Below are 26,684 nucleotides of genomic sequence, written 5' to 3'. Positions count from 1 at the left end.
GATGTGGCGGCTCATATCTTATGCGGCCGCGAGCATATGGTGAGTGAGGAGGGAACACATAAGGCCAAAGTACCTGGATGAGATGATGAATTCAACCCTGCAAGTGTGTTCTGTACTTGTGTGCACGCCTGTGGATGCCTCGGAGCTTGAACTCTTGTGTTGAAATGTGTTTCCGTTAAAGCGTGAATCTACGGCTCTCTGTCGATTTGAAACAGCGTCTTCGCTCCCTGCTCCTGTGTGTGTGTGCTCCGACTGCTAACTCATTGAGCTCACGGTGTCGTGTGTGGGCCCCTCCCCACCTACACGACCTTGCTGGCTGGACAGGTTCTGTGACATGCAACGTTTCACTGACATTACAAGTGACAATACCAAAAAACTGCATTTAAGCATTTGGCAAAATTTACTTCACCAATTACATTTATCAAAACGTTATTACATTTTTTTTTAATCAAAGATATGAATAAAAGACTTTACACAGCAAACTAGGTGAAAGATAAAATTAAGCAAACTAATTATTGAACTTTACTTTATCCTCCATTGCTTCCGAATGATCATCAATTCTCCACAATTGACAGAATCAGTTTGCATTAATTTTTATCATTTATTTCTTTGCAGATAGACAACAAAAAAACAATACAATTACCAAAAACATTTGCGAAATAATTGGAATGATAAACAAAAAAAGCATAAAATAAAATAAGAGGCAATATTTCACTGAAGATTAGATTAGATTCTGTGCACGTGTACAAGCTGCTACCAAGAAGTAGAAATATTCGTTTGGGGGCTCATACATTGTGTGAGATAATTGGATTTGTATCAGGCTTGCATTGACACTGGTACTTGCACTGACACTGGTACTTGACATTTTACCCTGCCCTTGAGGCCAATAGGAATATCCAGGTCAGAAACAACAGTGTGACTTTACGGATTCCATAATGGAAACGCCTCCTTTGTCATTTTTTTTTAGTTCACCTAACAGTAAAACATTTACTAACCATCAGCCTTGTGGCAATGTATCTAAAACCCGAGACAGAGGAGGTAATGAATATAGAATAGACAATGAATGTGAATAAATTAGTTTTTTTTTTTTTTCTCACTGATCATTGATTCGTAAAGCGTAAATCGTAAAGCATAAAAATTACATAACAAAGTCATACTTTGATTTTCTCATTTTAATTTAGTTGAGCAAAATGACACCTTGGAATCAAAGTATCGTTTGCTCCATTCTTGTAACCCTTTGTTCATCCCTAGCAACAACAATGTTATATTGATGCTGCGAGAAAAAAAAACAATGTGATGCATCACAACATCAATATTTCATCCCCTACTTTTTACACTGGGCGCCATAGTGACTTTAAGTGCACAGATAGTTTCAACGTAATCTCCCAACAAATAGCTCAGAGATGTCTTTTGTTTAATAGTGTTATCCAAGGTGTGTTGATGCATTCATTGTTGGTCTCAAACGGCTCTGAAATCTATTCAAACAACACTTGCATGCAGATGTGCGTTGAGATGCGCACGCGCAGCTCATCAGAGCATGTCAGAGCTGGAGGGATCAACACTCTTGCTTGATAATTAGAAGGAGTGCAAGCGGCGTAATTGCGCTGCGGTGACATACGTGTACAATTAGCCTCTACACAGGTTCATTAAGGAAACAGCGACGGTCTGACAATACGAGTCGTCTTGGTTTTAATACTCGACAACACTGACAAAGCAGAACACGTGCATCCTTCTCAGACTGCATGTGTGTGTATGTGGAAGTGCTCCTATGAAGATGTTTGCCAGCCTACTGGTGTCAAAACTACAATTTAAATATTGACATTTTTGAACTTCTAGTGTTGTTATACCTTGTACGAGATACATCTCTGTTATGTTGCCTTAGCTAAATTCAAAATTTCCATGAGCTGTTAACTTGCTTTTTTTCCCCACAAGTTCTCTTTTTTTAAATTATGCATCATGAACCGTATCAATGGAGCCTCCTCACGTCTGTCCTGAATGGTTTACACAGCCTTGTCTGTTTTGAATGACACTACAGAGAAAGCGCATCAATTTGAGAGCTGAAATAGATGAGGAGGGGCGGGTGCAGTCTGCGGGGAGACGAGAAATGGCAAAAGGGAAAGGAGAACAGAGCGAGAAGTGAAAACAAAATGGGATGGTGAGCGGAGAGAAGGCATGATAATGAGCCCTACCTCTGACACATCCTCCTGTTTCTATGGAGACCGAGGAACCAATCCCGTGGCCTTGAAGAGGACTGTACTACTGAGAGGATGGGAGAGGGTGGAGAGGGGCGTTACGCTGATGCGTGCAGAGGCAACGCATCTTCCTGTAGTTGGCCCGCAGCTTTGCAAGAAGTAGCCCCCCCCCCTACCCCAACCCACCACCACCCCGGGGACATCCAACATCATCAGGACCATGACAGTCCACAACACACTCCTCCTACGCCAGCATCACTAGATCCCTACCCCGCACACCTCCCCCCTCCCTCAGGCAGCTTCTTGGATGCTCCTCGTTACATCACACGCCCATCTCCCTGGCAGTCTGTGTTTGTGACCGGACGAGCGAGGGAGAGCGAACGTGAGTGAGCCCCCGTGTGCGCACGCCGTCCCGCAGTTGAGTCCCATTGACCAGCAGACAGGCAGGATGGACAAACCGAGCGTGTGGCGAGCCGTGGTGAGCAGCACGGATCCCCGGCGAATGAGAGACCCCGCAGCCCACCCCAGCAGACCGGGCTCCGCCATCGGGTACCGGCTGTATGACATGTGAGTAGCGTATTCAGCGGTCCGCCTGGCGTGGTGTGCCGCTCATTCATGGAGACACCAGCAGGGCCGGTTGAGACGGAAGCCGTCATTTGTATGTAGTGTCTGTGCTGAGTCACGTATGGCGTCCAGACCTCCTTCTGTCCTCTCACGTTCCCTCTTCGTGCTTGGTAAACAATGTTGCTTTTACCAGGGAGGGGCAGTGAGGTGGAACGTAAGCGAGAAGGAAAGATTGACGAATAATAGATGGCGCACGTGGTGACATTCATATTTTTTGTTAGCGTGACAGCTGTGATGAGAGTATGAAGGCGATTGTTGCTGGAGTGTCGGGTTGCTGCGGAAATTTAGTCATCTATCGGTGGATGCTCCTTTGCACCTATTTGTGAGTGTGTTGCATCGCTACCATGATCAGCTCATGGCCCGAGGACAATTGATGATTCATTACATATAGCATACAATACAGTAAGTATTAATAAGTGAATTGATTCGATTCAGTGTAGTGAGCTTCACCACTTTGTCAACGCTGTGTGAGCAAATAGTTTGTGAACAATCCTCCGTGACCTAAAATGGCAAAATATTTGGATTTGAATCATCTATGGTCCATAATATGATGCGATAAAACCAACGTTGAATGCCCATGACCTTTGACCCCTCAGACTGTAGCACACTAAAAACCAACACCATTGTGGACAACTGTCTGTATATCAAATGCAAATTAAAACCTCAAAACGCCGCCAGCTTCTCCGGGCCCAGGCTCCTCAAAGATAGGGTAACAAAGTGTGTTGTGGTCTGACGAGTCCACATTTCAAATTCATCCATTCATCTTCCAAACCACTTTTATGCTGCCACAAAAGCCAAACATTTTTTCCTGGGGTGTCCCTGCTTACCCCAGCAAGCCACATTCTGCTTCCACGAACTGTTCATATTAGCCTCATGTTCACACTCATACTGACTAGCTTGTGAATCCTGTGGCGCTACATCACCCTTCCATGTCACAATCTACAGTTAATAGCATATAGATGTCAATTAGTCATCTAAATGAAAATGAGACCTTCGCGGCTCTCCACTGAGTCCTTCACAGTTAATGTCGTTTGCTCCCGTGTTTCCATGCATGCGGTCAAGTTCCCTCTGTCTCGGTCATTAGACTTTCATTGCATGCGAGTACTATTCCTCTATATACTTCATCAAAGCATGACAGAACAAGTTTGCATTTTTTCCTACATCGGATACGTTTGTTATTAGCATAACTCGGAAACGACTCTGACCCTGGTGGAGGTCAGCGCTCTCTGAAATGTTCTTGGTTGGATTGATCCCAGCTTCTAAGAGTAACATGTCCAGGCAGAGTACGGCAATGTGCAAATTCACGACTTTGTATAATATCTCCTTTTGTTAAAGGGCAAGCGACATATGCTGCTAATGTGTTGGTTTCGCTTCCAGTCAAACAGGCTTCGCAGTCCTTCTATAATGAGCAACATAAGAGGAGCCTGGTCTTTTCTAAATGGCCTTTCATGTTTGCTAGCCTGCTCCTGTGAAATTCTAATGGTGAGCCTGCAACACTGGGAGGCGAAGAGCAGAAGTTTGGGGCTTAGCTGAAGGCTGTCTGCTTTTTAGCATGCTTCACTGGTCCATCCTTAAGGGAGGCAGATGTTTCGTTGGGGTGAAAATATGATGCCCTGCGAGTATATTTAGCAGCGCCAATGTGTCGGATTTGTTTTGTTGCAAATGGATACTGGGTGTGCAAGTTGGGGTGTACAAAATAATGACACCTACACCAATCAGTTCGAATATTTATTAAATAGATGGTGTGGAATTTACATCAAATTATGAGGCCATAGCTTGGTGATAATCAAACCGACTTTAGGGATACTGTTAAGTGTTTTGGTCTTTTAAACCATGTTGGTCAGCACAAATTGCAAATGTGCATTTTTTTTTTTTATCTTAAGAAACTGACTGAAATGAATTTCATGACATATTTGCTCCTGGAGTTCCAGTTAACAGAATATTAGAGTGCCCTTGCTGGCCCACCAGTCATGTTCCTTCACATTATATCAACACATCCATCAACATGATTTTGAACATCTTATTTGAAGGTCATTTAGCTAAATGTGTTGGGATTGTGTTGTAAAGTTGGCTTGGTTTGATTTCCCTGTAAATTTCGGAGCCTCAAGAAGGGCAAAGCTTAGCATTTGGAATAACAGCATGATGAGTCGACTGTCATGACTGTGACATCGCCGTCAAGGAGGTTCAATCATGGCGTGCTGATTGCTAGCTTCAAAGGGACATTACTTTTGGTCCTCACTGTGCCAACTGAGCTTCATTGACATTCTGAGGTTGTCTTCATGTGATGAAGCTGCTCCAACAGGAATTCCCATTTCTCGTGATTAGCTGAGAACATCTTAATGCGCTACTCCTGCTCCAATGACGCCAGCGCTGATGAAATAGCGAGTGCGTCACCACAGCTGACAGAACATTCGCCTTTTCGGAGTCTTTACAGAGGAAGCACCAAGCATATTCGCTGCGAGCAAACCTCCACAGCGCTTTAGTGCAATGTCTACATTGTTGGCACATGGGCTGGCACAGAGCTGGCTGTCAGCACACATGGCATCAGTGGATGTGTGCAAAATGCTGCAGAGATGGAATTTAGTGACTCATTTGCCCAAGCACAGAAACATACTGTGTGTATGTGTAGTCCTGTCATCGTCTAACCCTTTGAGTCCCGCCCCCCGCTCGTCTGGCAATTGCTCTGACAGTTTGCTGCCAAACGTTACGACAGCTGACATTGCAGTTGACAGTATTATTATTAAGCGTAGAAATTACAGGTTTGGTCTATGAATTTATATTGATGAAAGAATGTGAGGATGTGGAATTAGTCACCCTGGATTTGAATGTCATGAGCAGTGTTTTAAAAACAAGTTGTTAATGTCACTGAAATGTAAGCGTAAAATCTGTTGGGTTTTTGTTTGGTCACCAATTAGCTGCTTAATTTCTTTGCACATTTTAATCTCCTTTTGATTGCTCAGAAATGTGGATTGAAGGCTTCAAGGGTGATCTACAGTACGTTGATGGCTTTGCATCTTCATTAATTGCGATCTTTTTAGTTTCGACAATGGATCAATTAATCCCAATCACTAGAATTTAACACTCCTTTTTACTATTATTACTCAGAGCTAATTTGTTTTTATGTACTTTGAAAAAATAGCAGCCATTAAACCGCCAGTATTTAACCTGAAAAGCTCAAACAGAAAAAAAAAAAACCAGTGGAATTTTTGTGTTTTCTCTATACTCGTATTGAGGGTTGCGAGGACGTAATCCTTCCCATCCCACCGGGCCATTGTGCTGCCCTCAGTAAGCAGGTTAGAGAGGATCACAGAGGCCCCTGGAGGCTTTCTGTTGCGATGTAAAGCTAGCGTCACTCAATCCAGCAAGGTGTGCCTTGTCCTCCATACTAACGCGACATTATTATTTTTCTTTTGTAGTAATAGGAAAATGAAGCTTCATATTTGCTTCAAGAACCAATTGTAATTTTTTTTCATATTTTTTACATCAACAGCTAGATATTTGCTGTGTTTTGCCGAGTGTCAGCCACCGAGTTTTTAAGTCGTGTTCAAAGACGATCAAGCCGGCTGGCTGGATGTGCTGCTGCTGCACTCACGGGTGCACGTCTCAGTGAGTTAAAGTTTCCTCGGGGGACCTGCTAGTGCTGATGCATCAGAGGCTTGAAACAGACCATAATAAGGCGCTGCCTTTGCCAACAGCAGATACACAGAGGAGAGCATCAGAAACAGATGCACCTCCAGAACATTCTGTTCCTCTGGCAGAAGACTCAGATATGTTTATCTGCACGGATGTCGTCTCACATGCAGTACGACGACACAAGTTATCGTCTACATATGATGGTTGCATAATTTTTTGTACTGGCAGTTCTGTCTGCGCGTGCTGAATTTATTTCACAGCAGAACTGCGACGTGAAGAAAAAGATAGTGATGTGTTGATAAAGCTCCGTGTTACCGACGGTCCTTGACGGGGATCACGTCGCTCTCCCTCAGTTGTATTGCTCAGCCCTCAGGGTGTGATCGGCCTTCAATAAATAAAAGAAAATACTTCACGACATAGTGCCCACCTCAACCCAGCCAGAGAAATGTTATTATCCGCTTTATAGTTTCAACTCAGCTTGCATGCGGTTTTGATTTTATACAAAGCCTAAAGTTTATTCTAGATATAATTCACCTCCGCATCCTTATTCCACCCACCATCTTTGCCAGTTTGTCTCCCCCCACCCTCCCTTCACCCACCTTCTGCGTGCTTGCTCTCAAGCTGGCGGCTAAACAGCTGTACTCTACCATGTGGGTGACGTGTTAGTATGTAAAATGGAGCACTACCTTCCGTGCAGGATTATCTTCCCACTGCTCCTCTCTGGAAGGACATGAAATTTCATTATCTACCCACTAGTATATATTGCATACTACTCCACACATTTTAATTTAGCTGGCAATCCTATACTATAGTCATAAATGGGAAAACATGCAAATACTTGAGATGATATTTGACTGAATCATCAAACAAAATCCTTATGTTGTATATATACTGTGAATGATTTTTTGTTGTTGTTGAAAACAAGCGTGAATGTGACGTGTAAAACAAAAAAGGTTTCATTCTGCTGAATTAACCCATCCTGTCCTGGCTGGTTGTAGACGATATCCCAATACGCCACCAGGGGGAGCAGCTTTCCATGGCATTCTTTCAGGTGTGTGCTTAACCCGGGCTCAATAATAAGTTCATGCGTAAATGCGCACGCACGCACGCATGCACTACGCACGCACGCACACACGTATAATATTCATATTTTCAATATTTATACTGTATGTTATTTATACTGTTAATGTATTATTTACATGTTTGAAACTATTATTTAATGTTCTAATAATAACATGCATTTAAATTTTTTCATATACATTTATTGACACAAAAAATGAACACATTAGAGGGTGACCTACTTTGCGGATTTCACTTATCACGGGGTGGTTTTGGAACCAATTATCCGTGATAAACGAGGGATTACTGTATTGTACATGTGTCTGTATATATTGATAAATGCTTGTTTCGCTCTCATTTGTTCTTTTGCAAACTGATTGAGCAAGCCTTGTAGTTAATTAATATAATGAGTAGTCACGTTGAATCCCGTTATAATCTCCTTGCTATGCTTTGCATGCTTTTCGCCGACCCTCGTTGCCTTATCAAATTGGCAGTGCACAACCTGAGTACTCCTTGAGACCTCGCAATGGCAAGATGATTCTTTGCGGCTGGCCATTTTCTACTCAAGTGTTTATAGAGTGCACATCACTCGGGGAAGGTCATGGCGAGATGCTTTAGGGCAGTTTATCAGTGATTGACTGGGTCAATCCCGGGGAGGCGCTGCAATGCTCAATATCAGCCATGTCAGAGTGCTGCAGTTTAATGCTGCAGCCGTAGCATTGAGACAATAGGAGTCTGTCAAACCGCTCTTCACATCAGGTCATTTATTAAAATGACTGCAGGGCCAAAGCTTTTTTATGGCCGTTAGATTTGTAGTACATTTTAGGCTTTTATTGATTAGCACAACATAAAACTGGACTGATTTTATTTTATCATACCTTCAGATGCTTATTATGGTCAACAGAGTGACTTGATAGAACTTTTATATCCTTATCTGATTTCTCAACCACTTTCTACAAAGCAGCAATGTTTGATTCAATTTAGTATATTATTGTTATTATTATTATTATATCATAATCCTGTTAACCCCTGGTTAAGGCTGTCATTCTCAATTATTTTTAGAATTGATGATTCTATTGAATACTTCAACAATTAATTGAATAATTGGATACGGTTTTATTTGCATAAAAGTGTGTTAAAATGGCCGTATTACTGTTTATTAACAATTTATTTTTGTTTATTTAGTGGTTAAAAAACAATGGAACAACCGCTAAGAAATATCAAACAGATTGAGGGTCATTGATTTGGACAATCTTTAGTTAAAAATGTCTCCAAACGATTAATCGATTAAATTGATAATTGGTGTGTTGTCGATTTACTAAATTTGACACCTCTATAAACACGCGTGTGAGCTGATTTGGTTTTCGTTCCCTTTACTCTGCCCTGCCGTCTGTAAACCTGTTATGTTTGAGGTCCATTTGCATTTGATGCCACCTAATGCTGCACCAATGGCTTTTCCTGACAGGCTCTTTTGCGTTCTGAACAAAAACAACGCTGTTTCCACCCACACTTTGCCACTGAATATCACGTTCCATTCATCAAAAAGGAAAGGAAGTAGATTGAAAATAGTGAAGGGCATTTTTTTCGGTGACGGATGCTCATGTTTCTCTTTAATATTGACTCTAGAAAGTCAATAAGTGTGATACTTTTGAGACCAAACAAATCACATTAGGAACCGCGCCGTTTCGTTTCCTGTGAGGCTCATTAAAAGAAGGAGGTGTGAATTGTGAGAAAATGGCTGATGAATGGTGTGTAGATTAATTAATTCCTTTGTGTGCCCCCGCTGCCATTCAGGCTTTCTGTGCATCCTTTGTGACACAGAAGCTCGTTCTATATTTTGAGAAGGGCGCATTCGGTGCCAGGGGGGGCAGGAACGAGTCACGCGGAGAGCCGTGGACAGATGAAACCAATCTAATGGCAAACTTGTGTGTTACTCTGCATGCTTATTTGCATTTTGTGAATTAAGTGAGAAGGCCCGTATGTTTGCGTAATGATGCATCATTCTCATTGTTTGTTGGTTTTCACACGACCGAGGATTGAATATTGATGAGAGGTCCTGTGTTGAACTGCAGCAGAGAAGGAACAACACTCCGTTTGTGTTCAACTGAAAACATTGTTGCCAGAAGATACACTACAGCATCTCACACTAAAGTGAATCCTAAATTGTTTTCACATCCTTAAGGTTTATGATCTTATAAGAATGAATTACATTTTTCTTCCGTATGTGACCCCACTAATCAATTCATTTTAGGAATCCCCATCATCCAACATTCTTTGCAGAGAGGATGCCTGCTCGACACACGCATGAACACATGTGGTCATCCAACATTGCCGCAGCCCCACCCATCCAATAAGACAGCCAATCAAATGCCTTCCTGCTCTGCTTCCTTTTGAAGCTTCTCGAGTACGCTAGTGTTGCTCGGCAACCCCAATCGGCACATTTCTGGGAGGTCCTGTGCGCATGGCAGTGGCTGTGTGAGGGAGACTGATAGAGCAAGCGCAAAAGGATGAGGAGAAACCAGGAGAAGGGCTTGAGTGGAAAGTTTGAGATCGACTGGCAACGGCAAGAGTCTTCCTCCTCGCCCGGGCTCTCCTCCACATTCCGGTACCTGTGCCGACTGGAGCTGGAGTCTCCGAGGATTCTCGGCTGACGCACTGTGTTGAGCCACCGTCACAGAGGACACACTGACTGACCTGGATTGCTGCTAAACACAGCCATCACCGTTGAGACTTCCGGGGCTCGGATCCCAAGCATAGGCTTTCGCTTCAAATAAGTCCAAAAGGGGTTCCCGGTCTGCTGGCTTTTCTGGGCTTGTGTTGACAGAGGCTGTTCCAGGAGTGGCGTGGTTGTTCCTGGCAGGTTCAAGCTGCCGCGGTTGAGGTTGCGTTCCAGTAGGAGGATGAATTTGATTTCCACGCCATGAATTTGTTGGCTGAAGAAATGAGCAAGGTTGTGTTTATTTGCTGCCATGTTGTCGTTTAATGTCGTTGGATTCCAGAAGCGCGCCGCCCCTTGAGCATCCGAGCCCAGGATGTGGAAGTTTAAAGCGTTTTGCTTGGATTACTGGCATGTCCTGTGCCTGCACCCTCACAACAACTTTTACAAAAGGTAAGTTGGAAGACAACACAACGTTGTTTGAAGGCAGACATTAGTTTGGGAAATTGTGAGAGACAACTTGGTCTTGTCCATCATCTTGCAAAATCACCCGTTTTATTGACTTTGTGATAGCTTGGCTATGTCTGTTTACTGAGAAGCAGGCGATGGCTAAATTTATTCCTCTCAGTCCCACTGGGAACCTGCACCGTTCACCTCTCACCTCCTGCATAATCTATGCCTCATTAGTAGCCAGTTTTGTCCTTTTAGCATGGCAAGGGAATCCACATTTTTCTTTCTCACCATCATCCTCAGATTAGATTAAAAGTTCTTTTTGGTGATCTTTGAAACTGTAAATCAAAGTGGGAACGAAGAGGATGAACCCTCTGGAACATTCTCAAACATGATGTCTTGTCCTTTGATTACCAGATGTCGGATGATTTTAACCACTGCTCATGCATGTGTGTCGCAGCTTTATCAAAAAGGTTTGCCACTGCTCTCTCATGATGGATAAATTAGACCGGCAACCCCCCCGCTGCTGCTGTTGGGACCACAAAGAAGGCGTCATGTCCTTTACAGCCCATAATGACAGTGGCCTCAGATGCTCCTTTTACCTAACAATCAAACTCCAACTGCTGAAAAACTGAAATGCAGCTGAGACAATTAATGCAGTTTCCTAATGAAGCTTTGTCTCCACCCTTTGGCTCAGTTTTTTTTTTGTCAGTTTGATGTCTGGATCAGAATGGATGAGAAAGCTTGAAAGGAAACATCTCTTATATGATGATGTGTTCTCTCACATATGGAGACAGAAGTCTCATTAATAATGCATTACTGATTTAGCAGACAACATCTTTGAATGAAGACTGAGGGTATTCCCTCAGCTATAGATGGAGCTGGAACAGAGGTCGGCCAGCGGGATTATCACATCGGGTTTGAGTCCGGGCTACGGCCTCACTTTTAAGTTTTTCTTGGTCTACGGCAAGAATGGGCAAACTGGCTGCCACCACACTCTGAGTGGACCTCGAAATTAATATTTAATTTATTATTATTATTTATTTCCAAATACACTGGAATGTAGTTCCAAGTTGTAATGTCACCAATCACCATTAAATGGAAGATATGTCTCCAATTGGCTTTAAACTGGGTCATATACTTCCTTAAACTACAGCGTGAGTAGGCCTGATAATTTTGGAGGGGGCGTTGGAATAATATGCAGGACATAGTAAAATGAAGATTCTGAATGAGTTGATTTTTGTGGGAAAAAAAAGACAATCACTTCTTGCACTTAATGTTGATTTCTTGTTCTTGTTGGTTTCCCTTTGCACTGGGAAAAAAACAACAGTATGGTATGTGTGGTTATTTTATTGTTTGCTTCAAACACTCTTTGAGTTAGTTTGTGGATCTTTTATTCATGCGTGGAAAATGTATTATCAAAAACTGAAATACATTTAGAGAAAAGATTTTGCCCGTTTGCATGTATTTTGTCCATATTTAAAGCAATTCGTCTCCCTCCCACGTTCCAAAAGTGAGATTTGTTGACGACTCACTTGTCCTTAGGTGTGATTGTGAACGTGACTGATTGTTTTTCTATAAGTGCCCTGCTCTTGCCCAAGTCAGCTCTAGCTCACCAACAACCCTAATGAGAATAAGCAAATAGAAAATGGATGGCTAGCACAGGTGACATCCATCCATCCTCACAGCTGGGAGATGGCCTGCAGTTGTGTTGTGGTCAGTATTTGCGATTGTCTCCCTCTGTCTCCACTCTGCTTTAACAGAATTACCTTTTTGCAACTGTAGCTATAAACGTTATTTGTTGTCTGCTTCCGTCTCCTCACGTTAGATCATGCGTGTAGTGACTTTTGTGTCAGATTAGTGGTCAGTGTCAGACGTAAACATCTTGATTATTAGTTTTTAAATCTGGGAATGTATGACATAAATGCAATCGGTCCATCTCGCAACTAAACTCTGAAGTGTCACGTGAACATTATTTAACCTGTGTAGATTATCATGAAAATATTTTATTAGTTCAGTGTTCTGCTCGAAGCAATATTCTTAAATATAGTCAGTATGTAATCTTGTGCAGCAAGTGTGCACTCCGCCTAGTTGGATATGTGGTAAAATGGACGGACGGACAGATGCACTTCAAGAAGTTTATTCACAGCTGCATAGGGCTGACGTGTCTGTGATTCAGTGGTATTTTTCTTCCTGCACGCTCTAAAGACATCCGAGTGCCCAAATTCATCGGAATATTCTGATCATGGGGGTGTAACTCATTACATCTCTGAAACCTCGTCATATTATATCCAAAGCTGTGTTGCTTGGAAGAAATTCGGGTTATTACTCAAAACAGCCTCTCCCAGATGTTGAACTGGCTTTCACCCCCCCCCAAGTGCAGCCTTCTCGTTGCGAGCTGTGTCATTGTTGGACATGAGCCCACCTATTGCTAGCCCCATATCTTCACTCTCTTTCTCTGGTTGAAATTAACAACGTAGACCCTGCCCATCACTGTCAAGGGGCATGCATGAGATCACCGAATGAGGAGAAGTAGAGGGAAGAAAATAAGAAACTGAGTTGCAGAGAACTGAAAAGGTTGTGGTGGGTGGAGAGCTTTTGTCTTCTGCTTTATACATCCCGCCAGGCCTTTACCTTACTTGGTCATCTGGCATTAGCTGGTAAGGGCAGCAAGTTGGAGTGGCGCCGCAGTTTGGAGACTTTTAAGCAGAGACGGGATGAAATCTCTCTGCGGGATTTTGCATGGAAAGTGAAGGATGAGGGCTGCAATTTGCGGTGCAAGGGAGTCAACGCAGACTTTATTTCCGCTGGTCAATTCTTTAGTAGGCAGTTTTTTAAAACGCTGGGCCATGCACATTTTTTTCGGGTATGTCTGAGGTCTCCAGTGATGTCACTACTGTGTGGAATGCCATGTGGAAGTACTGCATTTCCAGCCGAACAATAAGGTAGGAGCTATGGGCTGGGCTGTGGGCCAGTGTGGACGCTTTGTGTTGCTTTCCTGTGCAGAAATGATATTATCACAGTTTATAAAGACACATTTAAGACAAGACAGTTTACCTAATTAAAGATATCAGGTATAATGATTTCCCGAGTATTTCTGGTTTGTTTCGCTTAAACAACCAGCGTAGCATCAATGTTCTTTTCAAATTATCTATGGATGAACAAAATGTACCATCATCCCTGCAGACAGATTGTTTCTAAATCTGTGTCCAATTTATCTACTGTAACATTAAGAACAATGTCGTGTGGTTTTTTTTCCTGGTACATTAAGATTTGGTTTTGAGTCTGCAGGAAATTGTAACATTCTCGTTTTACTTGTTTTGGGCTAATCTGCTTTTGACCTTATTGTTTCTGCTTAAAGGGGAAATGAAGTCCCAGTAAACACACTTTTTTTTTATTTTTGTGTCGAGCAATACTCCAGCAGCAATAATAGTGAACTGCACCATGGGGTGGAGGTCAATGTTTGTAATGTACCGTATAAGGTGGGGTGGTTCAAAGTTGTGACAGATGAGGTCAATGATTTTGCCATTTTTGAATTATGAAGCCTTTATAACAGAGCAGAAATAGTTTGGGGCTAATTGGAACGATTAAATACAGAACCACACAAAAACCTATATTTGCATTTCTACGGTATCTTCCCCATCAGATATTGCTGTGTCATCCCACAGGATTGTGGGTGCTTTGAAAAGAGCATAATATCTTCGAGTTGTTAACGGAAAATCCACATACAAACGGTTCCTCTTTAAATTCCCCTTTTCAAGAGCTGAGTCATGAACAGCATAGTTGTTCTTTTTTGGCAAGGTTACAAGGAATGACTGTCGTACAGAAACAAAGTTGGGACACACTTTTTCACGCTACTCAATGAGAAGATACGGTTTGGCACTTTAGCTTTCTGACAGTTTTGAAGCACACTAGCTAAAAATAAGATAGTGTTACTTTTTGACCCAGACAGGACTGCATAGAAACCGGCCTAAATTTGATACGTGTCTTATTCTAGTATGTCAGCGAGCATTATTTATTTATTGTGTGGATCTCGAGCCGGCGACAGCGGCGCTGCCACCTCATCCCACAGTGAATCAGCGGACACAAGAGTAGAGCAGCGTGTTAAGTAAAGCCTCTCGCAAAAGGCCTGGAATGCTAAAGTGACCTGTCAGCGCTGCTCGCTAACTGACTTCCAAGACAAACCTCCAGGGTCATTAATACCGGGGAGTAGTTGATCAATGAGAACAGGCAGCGAAGTTGTTGTTCTTTGTTGTTGTTGCTCTGACTCAAACAGAAAGAGGTAAGGGGGGGCCCAAAGAGGAACTACTTGTAATGGAAATGCAGTGATCTGCCCAACCGAGTCTCCAGTTCCGCTGTGGTGAGTGAAAAAGACTCTCCGCGGTGGAAAAGATTACCCCTGTCTCGGATGGAAGCCGTTTCCTGGTCAGATATGTCAGCGTGATTGTGACGGCCCGGAATGGCGGGTCTTGAGTTTGTGGAATTGGTGTGGATTCAAATTGAATGTTTCTGTGTAATTATTGTGTTTATGTGTTGAGGAAGCCACAGTGGTTGCTATCTACATTTGTTGATTGTTTTTGCGTAGCCGTCATCTCACGCATACTAATCTGGTAGAAAACAAGTCATCACTGAGAATCTTCTGGTTGTTTCCATGCACTGCCTTCCATAAATGGAGCACATCAATGCATGTTAATTTTTTTTAGGTAATGCCAATAATGCGCTCTATTATGGCATAATAATTCCATCCTAACCAATAGACCTAGTTTGATGTCCGTGTGCAATGTTTGCAACTTCAAGTGCCAGTTTTTTTTCTTTTTTCTCCCCCTTGCTGGAAAGTGATAATGACCACGTTTGGCGAGGTTGTGAACAAAGTCAGCTTTCTACTGCTGCAGGCTTGCTTTCTGCTAGAGCCCCACTGCAGTGTCTTCACTGCTTTACAATATTTGAAATGAGGATGGTAGTTTGTTTTCTCTAATGCTCAAGAATGATGCCCCCTGGAGACCTTACTTGTTTGGTTTGATTATGGTGGAGAAGACAATGCAGACCACCAGTGGTGGTCCTAGCAATGAAAATCAGTTGCCAAAAGGCTCATGTGCTTGTCATATTTCCAAGATTTCCAAACAAGCTCTGTTTTTGTTGGGGTTTTTTTGGAGAGGGGGGGTCATCAGGATCTGACAAAAAATAGCAGTGGGAATCTCAAGCCACAGGCTCGTTTTGTGGCTCTTTGGACTCTCATTTGACTTTTGTTGGCATCCTGTATTCCCTTGCATCTCCTCACGGCGCCTGCCTGCAGAATAATGAGGGTGTGTGCTGCATTAACTTATGTAATGGTGAGCAAGGGGAGGAGAGGCATAAAGGGGTTAGTGAGATGGTGGTGTGGGGGGATTACAGGGGGAGGAGTAGAAGAGAAGCGTGATGAGCTCATGCTGCTGCACTGCAGCTCTTAGATGTGCTTTGCTGCCCCCTGTGTTCGTGTGGCTATATTGCACCACCTCGCGCACTGATTCATGAATAATTTACAGTCAGCTGAGTTTTTTTCCAACTTGGTCTGTGGTTGTGTGTGTGCATGTGTGTTTGCGTGCGTGCGTGCGTGCGTGCGTGCGTGCGTGCGTGTGTGTGTGAGATGATGTACGTATTTACTCTGAAATGTAGTGCTCCTTCCTCGGGGACCTTCATCATCCTGTGATGATGTGGTTGAATACATTGATGCAATAGTGTCGTGTCATGCAAGTGTTATAATCAGCTGGATAATGGAGCGTCGAGTATGAAGAAGCATTCTGTGTAATAATACAGATGTTCAATTAGGTTTGTAAGGCCTGATGGCGAGAAGGGGAATGTGGCACATGTCGCCGCTTGAAACCACCCTGTGGTGGAGGAGGTTGGTAAACAGTGATTAAACTTCAATGTGTGGCTAATTGCTTGCGTGCTCGCCCATCGCATTCACATGGGTTATCTTTTCATGCCTTGAATTTTGTATTCATTTTTTTGCCTCTTTTTTTGACCACCCGTAGCTGTTGCCTTGACAACTGGCTTCTGAGATCTGTGCACGTGCATGCAATTGTGATAAATCCCACTTTCAATATATGCTGGCGGGCCGTCCACTGACATTGTCATTCATCAAGGTTCACTCGTGTAATGTCATGTGATTATTTTTTTCCCTTAGACCATAATTAATCCATTAGCCGCAGAGGGTGAATCAGTGGTTCACACAGTATTGGGCTGTCGGGGATTTTTAAACTGGTCCTGTCAAAATAAGAAGCAATCAAAGCTGAAATTGGCTTTTAGTGACAAAGGAGAGATAACGCTCCTCAAATATGACATTTTGAATTGAGTTCCCAAAGAAGCTGTCACTGGCCAATGATAATTCTTTATTCCTTGCTGTTATTAAACAATAACCTCCTCATTACGTCTCTGTATTGCACATTTCTCCTGAAAAATTATTTTTGGATCTTAATAATGCTTGCAGTGCTGCATTGACTGTGCACGAGCACCATCTGTTGGTGAATTCAGGGCCAGAAAGTGTTAGAATCTCCTGAGTTGGTCTTTTGGTTGACGTCCGATGTTAATGTCCTTCCCATCGCGGGAACAATCAGCCTTTCTCGTGAAATAGATTTGAAAGTTAGTCGTCAAACTTGTCTTAACTGCTAATGGCCGCCCGCCCGGTCACTCGATTTCAAGGTTTACACCGTGAGGAAGTCAAGGGCAGAGAGCTAAGAAATTAAACAGCCACATAAATGAACAAGAGTGAGAAAAGTACAAATTGAGGCAGAAAGGGGGGTTGCGAGAGGGATGCTCAGGAACTCCTGAAGCCACTTTAGAGATTCAAGCTTTACGTAACAATTGTAGTAGAACGTCATTACACCCGGCAGTGACCTTGTTGTAGTTGTATATTTGAGTGCACTCAAATAAAGTCAGCGCCTGAAAATGCAGAGAACAGCTTGTTTATTATACCAGACCGGAATGTGCTGTCAAACTCGGACACATTTCAAGAAGCGAGGCTGACTGGACCCAACTGGTCAGAGCCGGTCAATAAATGGCTTTAGTATGAAATGCTACATTATTTTGTTAGCATTCTCAAGCTTTGATGTTATCTGACCACATCTAGTGTTGTTTTCCGTCTCTCTTTAGATGGGTTCTGGTCCAGAGCTCAGATTTCTCCCCCTTGGCACCATGTGTTCCGAAGACCGTGGAAAAATAACACACACACACACACACACACACACACACACACACACACACACACACACACACACACACACGCACACAATTGTTGACCTTGCAGAGCTGCTGCTGCTGCATGCAGGCTGAGTGTGGACGTGTCCAACACCGAAGCACATAAATCAAGGCAGCAGCTGAATAAATGAGCAGGAAGCTTCAAAGAATGGAAATGAAGCTCGGAGAGACACAGCTGAGCCACACTGAGGAGTGAGAGCTCTGTATGGGGGTGGGGGAGTAGGGAGGGGGGTACGCGACTTTTCATTGACGTTTAGGAGAATGCGCTGATTAGTGCAGTAGACACCAGTCAAGCACTGCTGCTTGCTGCTGGTGCACAGAGTCTATGTATGTGTGTGTGAATGTGTGTGTGTAGCTCTCCTGTAACCACGGTCACCTTGGTTCAGTCTCAGACTGGTGGCAATTTGTCATCACAGTCCTGATCAGGTTGCACCACTGTATGCTTCAACCAGGACACAGTTGAGTGGAGGTAGGTTTTGTGTGTGAGCGTGTGTGTGTGCTTTGCAGGGGGTAGAAGCTTCTGAAGCAGTTCATTATCTTGTCTGATGACTGCGTGCATAATCAGCAAGTTCATTTTTCTCACTGTGTGTAATAACTTTTTGCATGAGACTTTCCTGCATTTTAATTGTCTGAAGAAAACATACATTTTGGATAAATACTGAAACTCTGCATGCAGTTTCATTTTTTGTAAGTTTCGTAATCAAGTATAACATGTCGCCGAAATCTCTAACAGGCTGCTGCCATGTGAAGGAATCATTGAGCCATATGTAAAGATTTACTGCACCAATACAATAATACGAAATAATAATACAAAATCGTTGCAAAGAGAAAAGACGGTTTTACGTATGTAGATAAGTTTTCACACTTGAGCAAGTCAGGTCTTCGTGTGAAATGGTTACCCCACCCCACCCCCCATCCCTAATTTGCCCCAGTACATTCCTGCTGATTTCCCTTGTCCTGTGAAGCATCCTGTTGACATATTTACAATGAAGACTGTCCTATGATGACTCTTGGTCCAACTGGACCTGCTCTCATTAGACTTGTTGACGGAATGGAGGGCCCAGCGAGGCAGTCATTAGAGCCAATTAGATGTCAAAAGCGTGAGACTAACTGTATTGCATTGCATGCTTGCATGCACTCCTTCCCCCTCCGCTCATCTCTGTTTTGCGTTGAAAATATATTCAAATCGGTCTTGTTCGAGTTCAGCTATCGCAACATGCAGGTATGTTGGGGTTTATAACAAATGTTGAGTTTTAATTCTGCAGAACTCATTGAATTAAAATTCCGAGGATCTTCTGTTCCGTGAAATGCAAATACGAACCTCTCTGTACTCATTTTACGATCTCGTGAGCACATTCTGTAAGGACAAATATCTCATCCTGTCAGGAAGATGTAAATGAATTGCTGACACAACTATGTTCCCTGTGAGCTGGCTGATGCAATATTTGCTGAGTACTGGTCCATTTTAATGGTTAAAAAGTTCCACTACGGAGAGAAAAGATATCTTGAATGGCTTCCAATAACTATTTAATAGACCACAAGTGTTAATTGTCCTGACCAAGCCAACATGTTTAATCTGCATTTTATTGTCCAGTGGGGAAATTGTAGATGTTTGTCATTGTCTTGTTAGCCATAAAAATTGTGCAAGACACTAAAAAATATTTTCTTGTACTTTGCTTTGTTGAGTACATTTATATTTCATGTATAAACATTTAGAATTCAAGCTGTCAGTTAAGAAAGCGAGTCAAATAGATGGCCACGTGGGAGTGCTAACGATACTCCACCCAATCTTTTTGATTGACAGCTGTGTGTGTTTCAGATGCTTGAGCACAATGACAGAATAAGGTCGATATTCTGCACCCTCCAGCTGTCCCGTTTTCTGACGGGGATGTCTGATTCATATTTAATCTTGGAAATCTGAGAATAAATAATTCATTTATTACATTGCTAACATGTTGCTAATCTCTGCTTGAAATCGATTTTAAAACACTGTCCTGATATAATAAGCACATTCCCAGAGGAACTCTCTCGTGGGATGAGAGAAGAGACACGCTAATAACTAACTGAAGGGTCGTATACGGATCGATGAGGCGGCAGAGGCCATAATATAGAAAGTGTTGTGCTATATTCGAAGCCCATTATTTCTCCTTGATGACAATTGGCTCATTTCAGGCCTTCATGAGCATTCGAGTTGTAGATGACTGATTGCCAAGAAAGACTCAGGTCACTACTGTGTGCTTAAAACATCCAAGCATCTTTGGATTTGTGTGAATTAAATAGCCCTAATCCTAGAATTTGATTTTATGAGCTCTTGTTTTCACATGGACACTCGCTGCAGTCTCAAGCAACCCAGCAGCGCCTTATAAAATAAACAAGGCGCTGTGTGACCTCTCAACAACAGGTTTATATTCTGAAGAAGCGACCTCCCCGCTTCTGTGAAGTTCTCCCTCACATCCTTCCTTGTTGCATATGTTGAAATATAAGAGTTGCTGACTTGGGCCAACCGGGTCTCGTGGAAACGTGGAATGAATGGAACTTGCACACTCAGGATATCTTGTTGGACTGAAATACGCGTCTGAATCCATTTCTCAGCGCTCGGCTCATGACCCGCACAAAAGGAGGAGTTCTTCCTTTTCCTGCTTTGTTCCTGTTCAAGAAGGTGGAGGGGGATTAGTGATTTATCTTTTTGATTATCGTTTTTTGGACGCCTAGAATTAAAGAGAACTCCTGCCATGAGTGGCACTTATGGCCTTTTCTGATATTTCTAAACTCTGCCTTTCACTTGGGATGATTGTCTATAACCTTTTGGAGCAGGTTAGCATCCTTTGCATGACAGAGGACATCCCCCCCCCCACACACACACACCCCGGGCAAGACACCCAAGTTGCACAACCTAATTTATAATTAATACATCTCCCAACCATCGTATTTGTGAGCACATAGACAGGAGAGCTGCGAATCATAAATAATTTCCTCATTAATTTAGCTTCCTTTGTAAAGGTGCCGTCAACCACGGCTTCCAATGAATATTTAAAAACAGATGATGAAGTTTCTATTGCGGCAGTTTACAGGCAACGTAAACCGATCTTGATTGCAGACCAATAACTGTATTTGACCAGTGACCACATGCACACACACACCATTTGACAGCACTTGTGGGAATATTGTCGGCCGGCATTCTTGGCTCTTAATAACATCTTGCCATAACTGCCACACAGTTTTTCCTCACCATTCAAAACAGATGAAATAACAATGAATTCCCAAAGGCTGGTGAAAATCACACTGACAATTTACAACTTTGATTCAATTTGTGTTCAACCCCTCCAGATTAGCCTCTTTTTATACTGACTGATTTCACTACTGTCACCTTAATGAGGTGATTAGTGTGTAATTTATGATGTGTTTTCATATGTAGAGCAGAAACTTTATGATCTTGAATCGCATAGCGACAAGCCAAGAGTGACGGCTACCATTTGTGCGTTCTGACCTGACAGTAAATCTTGTGACATATTGTCAGTTCTACCGTGTAAGGCCCGCTTTCTCCCCCTGGTGCTCGTGTTCTATCCGATCAAGGACTAAATAGACGTGATGTTGTTTGGCCCGGCAAGCCAGGAGGTTCTCCTCCCTTGTGGGCTTCGGATGCCACGAAAGCACTTGTGGCTTAGCCAGGAAAAGATGCAAGACTGAAGGAAAAGTTGATTCCATGTCAATATCACGTGCACATTTTGTATTTGTGCTGCAGTCAGCCCTCGAAACTCATTCAAAGTTTGCTGCTAATGAAATCTTGCAAGGGATTTTTACGGAATGAGCTGCAACTACGCATTTGACATCATCTGCTGCTTATCTGATTCCCGGTGCAACGGCGAGTGAATGCAAGTCGACTGGAGCAGCAATTATTCTTATTGTAAGCCTTGCAGTCAATATAGCCAGCTCATTGATGTCACTGAATTGATCGTGACTGAATTGATTACATTGCCAAGCGCTCGCACATAAAAGGAAATAGCATTTTGACAAGAACACGTATGTTTATTTCTCACTAAGATGACAGGTGGTGAGGAGAAATGAGTTTAGCATGACTGACAAGGCAGATTGGATTGATTTTAGCATTTGGGGAAAGTATGTGATGGTTGATTGGCCACCACGGAGTGATTAGTTTTGGGGAGCAGATGGCTTGAAGACATTACTTTGCTTAGAATACTTTCTTCGTTGGCTATGTTTACACGGATGCATTTGTTCAGATTCATGTACGTATACACCGGATCTGGAATATTTTATATATATATATATATATATATATATATATATATATATATATATATATATATATATATATATATATATATATATTGATTATCAAGCTTGTTACTGTTGTGGGTTTCCAGCTCCATCAAGGGCCTGTTTTTTCAGCCTATCCGTGCTGCTCAATCAGCTGATTCTTCCATGGGCTGATGACCCACTTTCCGCCCCACCCAGGCATTCAATAGGATCAGCTGATCCCGAGTTATCTTGGTTGGCAAATATCATTGAGGGTGTCTCATTTCAACTGCTGCCCACTTTGTGTACGCGCATGACATTGCAAACACATCAGCTCCATTTTCTTCCGGACTTTTCTCCGTTAACCATGTCAAGTCACATGCTTTCATTGATGCGGCACTCCTCAGCTTGCAGTATTATTTTTTACAAATAGCTTAACCTTTTGCGAATAAATTAATCATGACTGAACCATTATCATACCTACATATTCTGTTTATGATAAAACAGGTGGGATTCTCTCACTTCCCTCAAACGGATCCACCCGGACCTACACCTATTACAATCCCATTTTCCTTTTGGAAAAAAAACTTTTCGTTTGACATCCTGCCTCTTTTGAATAACCCGTCCACCCTCTCCGCCCTCAGCTATTATAAACACGCCTGACCTCAGTGCTCCCATATGACATCATTGCACATTTCTTCTCCCCCTCGACCTAACGTATGTCTTGTAGTATCATTTCTGACCAATGAGTGGCACTGTCACTCCTAAACCCCCCCACCGACTCTTTCCCATGGTGGCCTGTTTAGTGTGCCAGTGCCTGTCTCTTATAACCACTTCAGTTATTTATACCCGCTGTGGTGTTTATCGCATTCACAGACAAGACTCCTCTGACAGAAAACCTCAAGAGATGCTCGCATTGTTATTGCCGAAAATAATAACATGCTGATTTGCTACAATTGCAGGCGTGAGTTTACATCAGCAGTTTATTCCTGTGAATGTTTTCTCATGCTCCTCGTCGTCGCATTGTTCATCCCTCTCGCTCACTCGCAGACTGTTTACCACATCGGGTCACCTCACATGGGTATATTTTTAGATCAGACAATTGCGCTGTAGTGTATTTCTGTCGGGACTGAGCTTTGTAATAAGCTTCAGAGTAATTTGCTGGCTGGGCCAGCAAGCAAACAGAGAGGAAATTGTTGCGAAAGGACAGTGTAAAAAAAATAAATAAATGGTAACGCGACACCATACGTGACCTCCATATGTCTTTTATATAGAGTGAGACCGATCACATATGCATGCAATCAAGGCCGCAGCTTTGCCAGAGTTCCATAAAACGAATTTTACTGCATTGCGAAAAGTAGAACACAAACGTGGTTCGATTGTAATGATAAAAAACGGCTTTGTTGGCTGAGCGTACACGCAAGAAGGCCCAGACAGGATGCATCACTGGATGTCTGAATACATGTGCTTCAACTGTTTCCATATTGTCAGCCCACCTGACTGGCATGTGTGTTTGAAAAATGAGAGGAAAGCAGAACAAATCTTGGAGTGAACATGCATAAAGTCAAAGATGGTTCTGTTGGACCTATTCAGATGACATTTCATTGATTTTCTTGGTTGGCTGACATGATAATTGTGCCAAGCATTTCTGAGGCAATCTTTAATTCCTTCTTTTTTCAGGATCCGTTTATAAACTGTAACCGAAATTATTTGTTCCTAAAGGGGAAAAAAACGCCCCTCCCCTTCTATACAAAGTCGTCTGTATATGCTTTTGTATCAAACTATGACATCAGGCTCTTGTAATTGTTTCCAGACCAGGCAAGGGCTGAGTTTTCCTTTTTATTTTTCATTTCTTCGCACAGGTTTCATTCTGAAATGCAAACAGTGTATAATGTCACATAGACGTTCCACGAGCATGTGACTGACCAAAGTTTCCAGGAAGAGATCTGTTTCCTCTGTCATTTCAGTTGATATCCTTGAGTCTACTTTGTCTTTTGTAATTCTTTGCAATGCATGGGAAAGTCTTTGTTTTTCTTTCTTTCTCTAGATAGCGCGACATCTGTTTGTGTATCGCTGACCTCCATGTGCCTCTTTGACCTTGTGTAACGTGTAATGCGTCTAACTCGGGAAAAAAAAAGGAGGACTCATGGAGGGTGATGGAGTAGGCGCAGAAATGTAGAGCAACCATATGTATCGAGTTGAAGAAATGGTGTTTTATGAGCGGCGAGAGGGCCTCTGCTTGGAATTTTCAATGACATCATTCCACAGTAGAGAAGCCAGCAGGCTGAACTCAGGAGAAGGAGTGGGCCTTCACCAGACGGGATGACTAGACAGGGTCGTAACACAAGAGGAGATGCGGAGACAGACAGAGAATTCCACTGGATTGGGTCCTAGAATTGTCCTTAACAGTATAATGCAGCAGTTTTACCTTGGATTTTTCAAATGAGATCATTTGAGCTGAGCTCTCCAGATTGCATTTTGCTAATCCGACCCTTGTGTGCCTCGCTGAAACATTGATAATAGGCTCAGGGCTTATAAATGTCAAAATGAAGCTGTGATAGTTCTTATCTCCTTCCCAAACAAATAAACGTAGCTGTTTCTCTGATCCCGGTGGTCTTGTAGGATTACAACGCCTGCACTAAGACCTCTATCAACACGCACACATTTGGAAAACATATTTAGATAACTCGTTCTACTAAAGCGACATCTTAGAGCGATTTTGGTCCCTAATGAGTCTGTTTTCTTTACCGGCACTCAGGAGGAAAAAGATTTTGGTCGTGAGAGTGGAAGGGTTGCGTGATAAGTGAGTCCTTGTAAGTTGACTCTTTGAGGCTTTAGCATTAGCAGCTGTAGGCGCTAGGAACCAGGGCCGAGATCCCAAACCAAAATAGAACGCTCGTCCAGTTGTGCGCATCGTCATCATTCATGATTGTGACTCATTTGACTAAGCTGCTATGTCTGCCTGTCTGCCTCTAATTAAAGGACACTGGCAGCTTTCAGGATAGACTGTTCCTCTAAACTTCTCCTTCCAGTTTCCTGTGTCTGTTGTCATTAGACAGAAAATACCTTTAACGGAGGGCAGTTTACCCCCCCAACCCCCGTCTTTCTCTGAGGGGTGATTAGTCTTCAACTCTTGTCGCCAAAACAGACTCACAGTTAACGGATCAACTGCAAGCGTGAAGGTGGATGGAAAAAACTGCAATCTTTTCAGAGAAGCGTGCCGTGGGTGAAATCGGTAAAAGGAAAAAGAATAAAGGAAAAGTTGAAGATGCTCTAATGTGTTGTTCAGTGTTTTACAGATGAAAGACACTGTATCCACTCTAGTTCTTTTCTTAGTTCCCGTCACTCCACAGCCTTGAGAGGCTCTATTAATAGAAGTGCTCTCTTCAATCTCGACTCACTAAAAGATCAGCAAACATTTGTCACAGCATCTCTTCGAACCGGTCCTTTCCTGTTTATAAACCCAACTCATTTGTACCTAAATAACCGTCCCACTTTTTACGTTTTCGATTAGCTGATAACACAACGGAAAAATGTGATTTTCTTACATCCTCTGCCTTGAGGTCATTTGTGTGTCCCTTCCCTACAGGATGAGTTTTTTTCCATCCCCTTCTCTCTCTTTCTACCCAGCTACACTAACCCTCCGCCCACTTTTCCCCCTCGCCACACCCCGCCCTCTTCCATAATGCTCAGGGTCTGGCAAAAACCCACACTCCCTGGCGTCCAAGCCTCCGCCCCCCATCACACTCTTTGCAGCCCGGCGCAACTAGAACACCGAGGAGGAAAGCTCTAACAAAAAAAGATCCTCTGTCTGTCAGATTAAAAAACTCCCACTTAGCTCTGACCATGTCTGCCTATCATCTACTGGGAGCATTTTTTGCTGGACCAAGTGACGGCTTTGACTGCACGGCGCTTGGGGATTCAACCAACAATTGCAGATGGCACTTTGGAGATGAGTTTGTCCATTAGAGAACGCTTCTAGGCATCATCAATAAGGACAGTCGAGACCGGGAGGACCCCTGATGTTCGGTGGTGTGTCTTGCTCGTGGTGGACAGCATGTGGTGTTTGCAGTGTAACTCCGAGAAGACTCAGTCCCTGCTGGAGCTTGAGCTCAATGGCTGGTAAGAGTAATTGGAGAGTTTCAAATGGGAGTGTTTGTTTTTAGTCTGTTTGTGTATGGGGGGGGTGCATGAATGTGTTGTTATTGGATGAAGTTGAGCTCATAAAGCTCTATTTATTAAACAGCAGAGAGACGCCCTGTGTGTCCACTCACTTATTTGCCCTGCCCCATAATCCACATCATGGTTTACCAGTCTGCGGCTTTTGTTAAGAGAGTCACTTAACGTCATCATGGTGTGTTTCTTCTCATTCACTCTGACTCCATTTGCGAGTTGTGGATTGTTCTCCCTGCTTGAAGGGCATTCCTGTGGCGTGTCACGGCCCTCCTGCTTCCTGGACATGACTGTGTGCTTTTTTTAACTAGCTGGATCCTCAAGGGCAGGTGTTGAGTGCACGCTGGAGGGTGGTTGGATCATTCCGCATTGGACGACAAGTGACATCGACTCTGTTGTTGTTGTTGTGG

The 26,684-nt window shown here is 43.0% G+C and overlaps 1 protein-coding gene across 8 annotated transcripts in view; it reads left to right on the top strand.

Annotated features, from left to right (window-relative positions):
- The window catches only part of LOC148402242 (IQ motif and SEC7 domain-containing protein 1-like), a 74,044-nt gene that overhangs the window by 30,025 nt on the left and 17,335 nt on the right, over window positions 1-26,684 (top strand). Inside the window, exon 1 of one of the 8 annotated variants that reach the window (XM_088358142.1) lies at window positions 2,552-2,759. The exons of 4 other annotated variants lie outside the window; for them this stretch is intronic. In XM_088358142.1, the coding sequence (XP_088214268.1) occupies window positions 2,641-2,759 (119 nt within the window). In that variant the 5' untranslated portion in view covers window positions 2,552-2,640. Of the gene's footprint in view, window positions 1-2,551; window positions 2,760-10,009; window positions 10,618-13,261; window positions 13,560-25,826; window positions 26,224-26,684 lie in introns of those variants that run through there. 3 more of the 8 variants (XM_088358159.1, XM_088358161.1, XM_088358167.1) reach the window with 3 other exon arrangements.

The sequence above is a fragment of the Syngnathus floridae genome, chromosome 2, assembly GCF_059516105.1.
Source record: "Syngnathus floridae isolate MCC-2025c chromosome 2, RoL_Sflo_1.0, whole genome shotgun sequence".
Taxonomy (NCBI): domain Eukaryota; kingdom Metazoa; phylum Chordata; class Actinopteri; order Syngnathiformes; family Syngnathidae; genus Syngnathus; species Syngnathus floridae.
The sequence above is the reverse complement of the archived record's forward strand: the minus strand, read 5'-3'. Positions and strand labels throughout refer to the sequence as shown.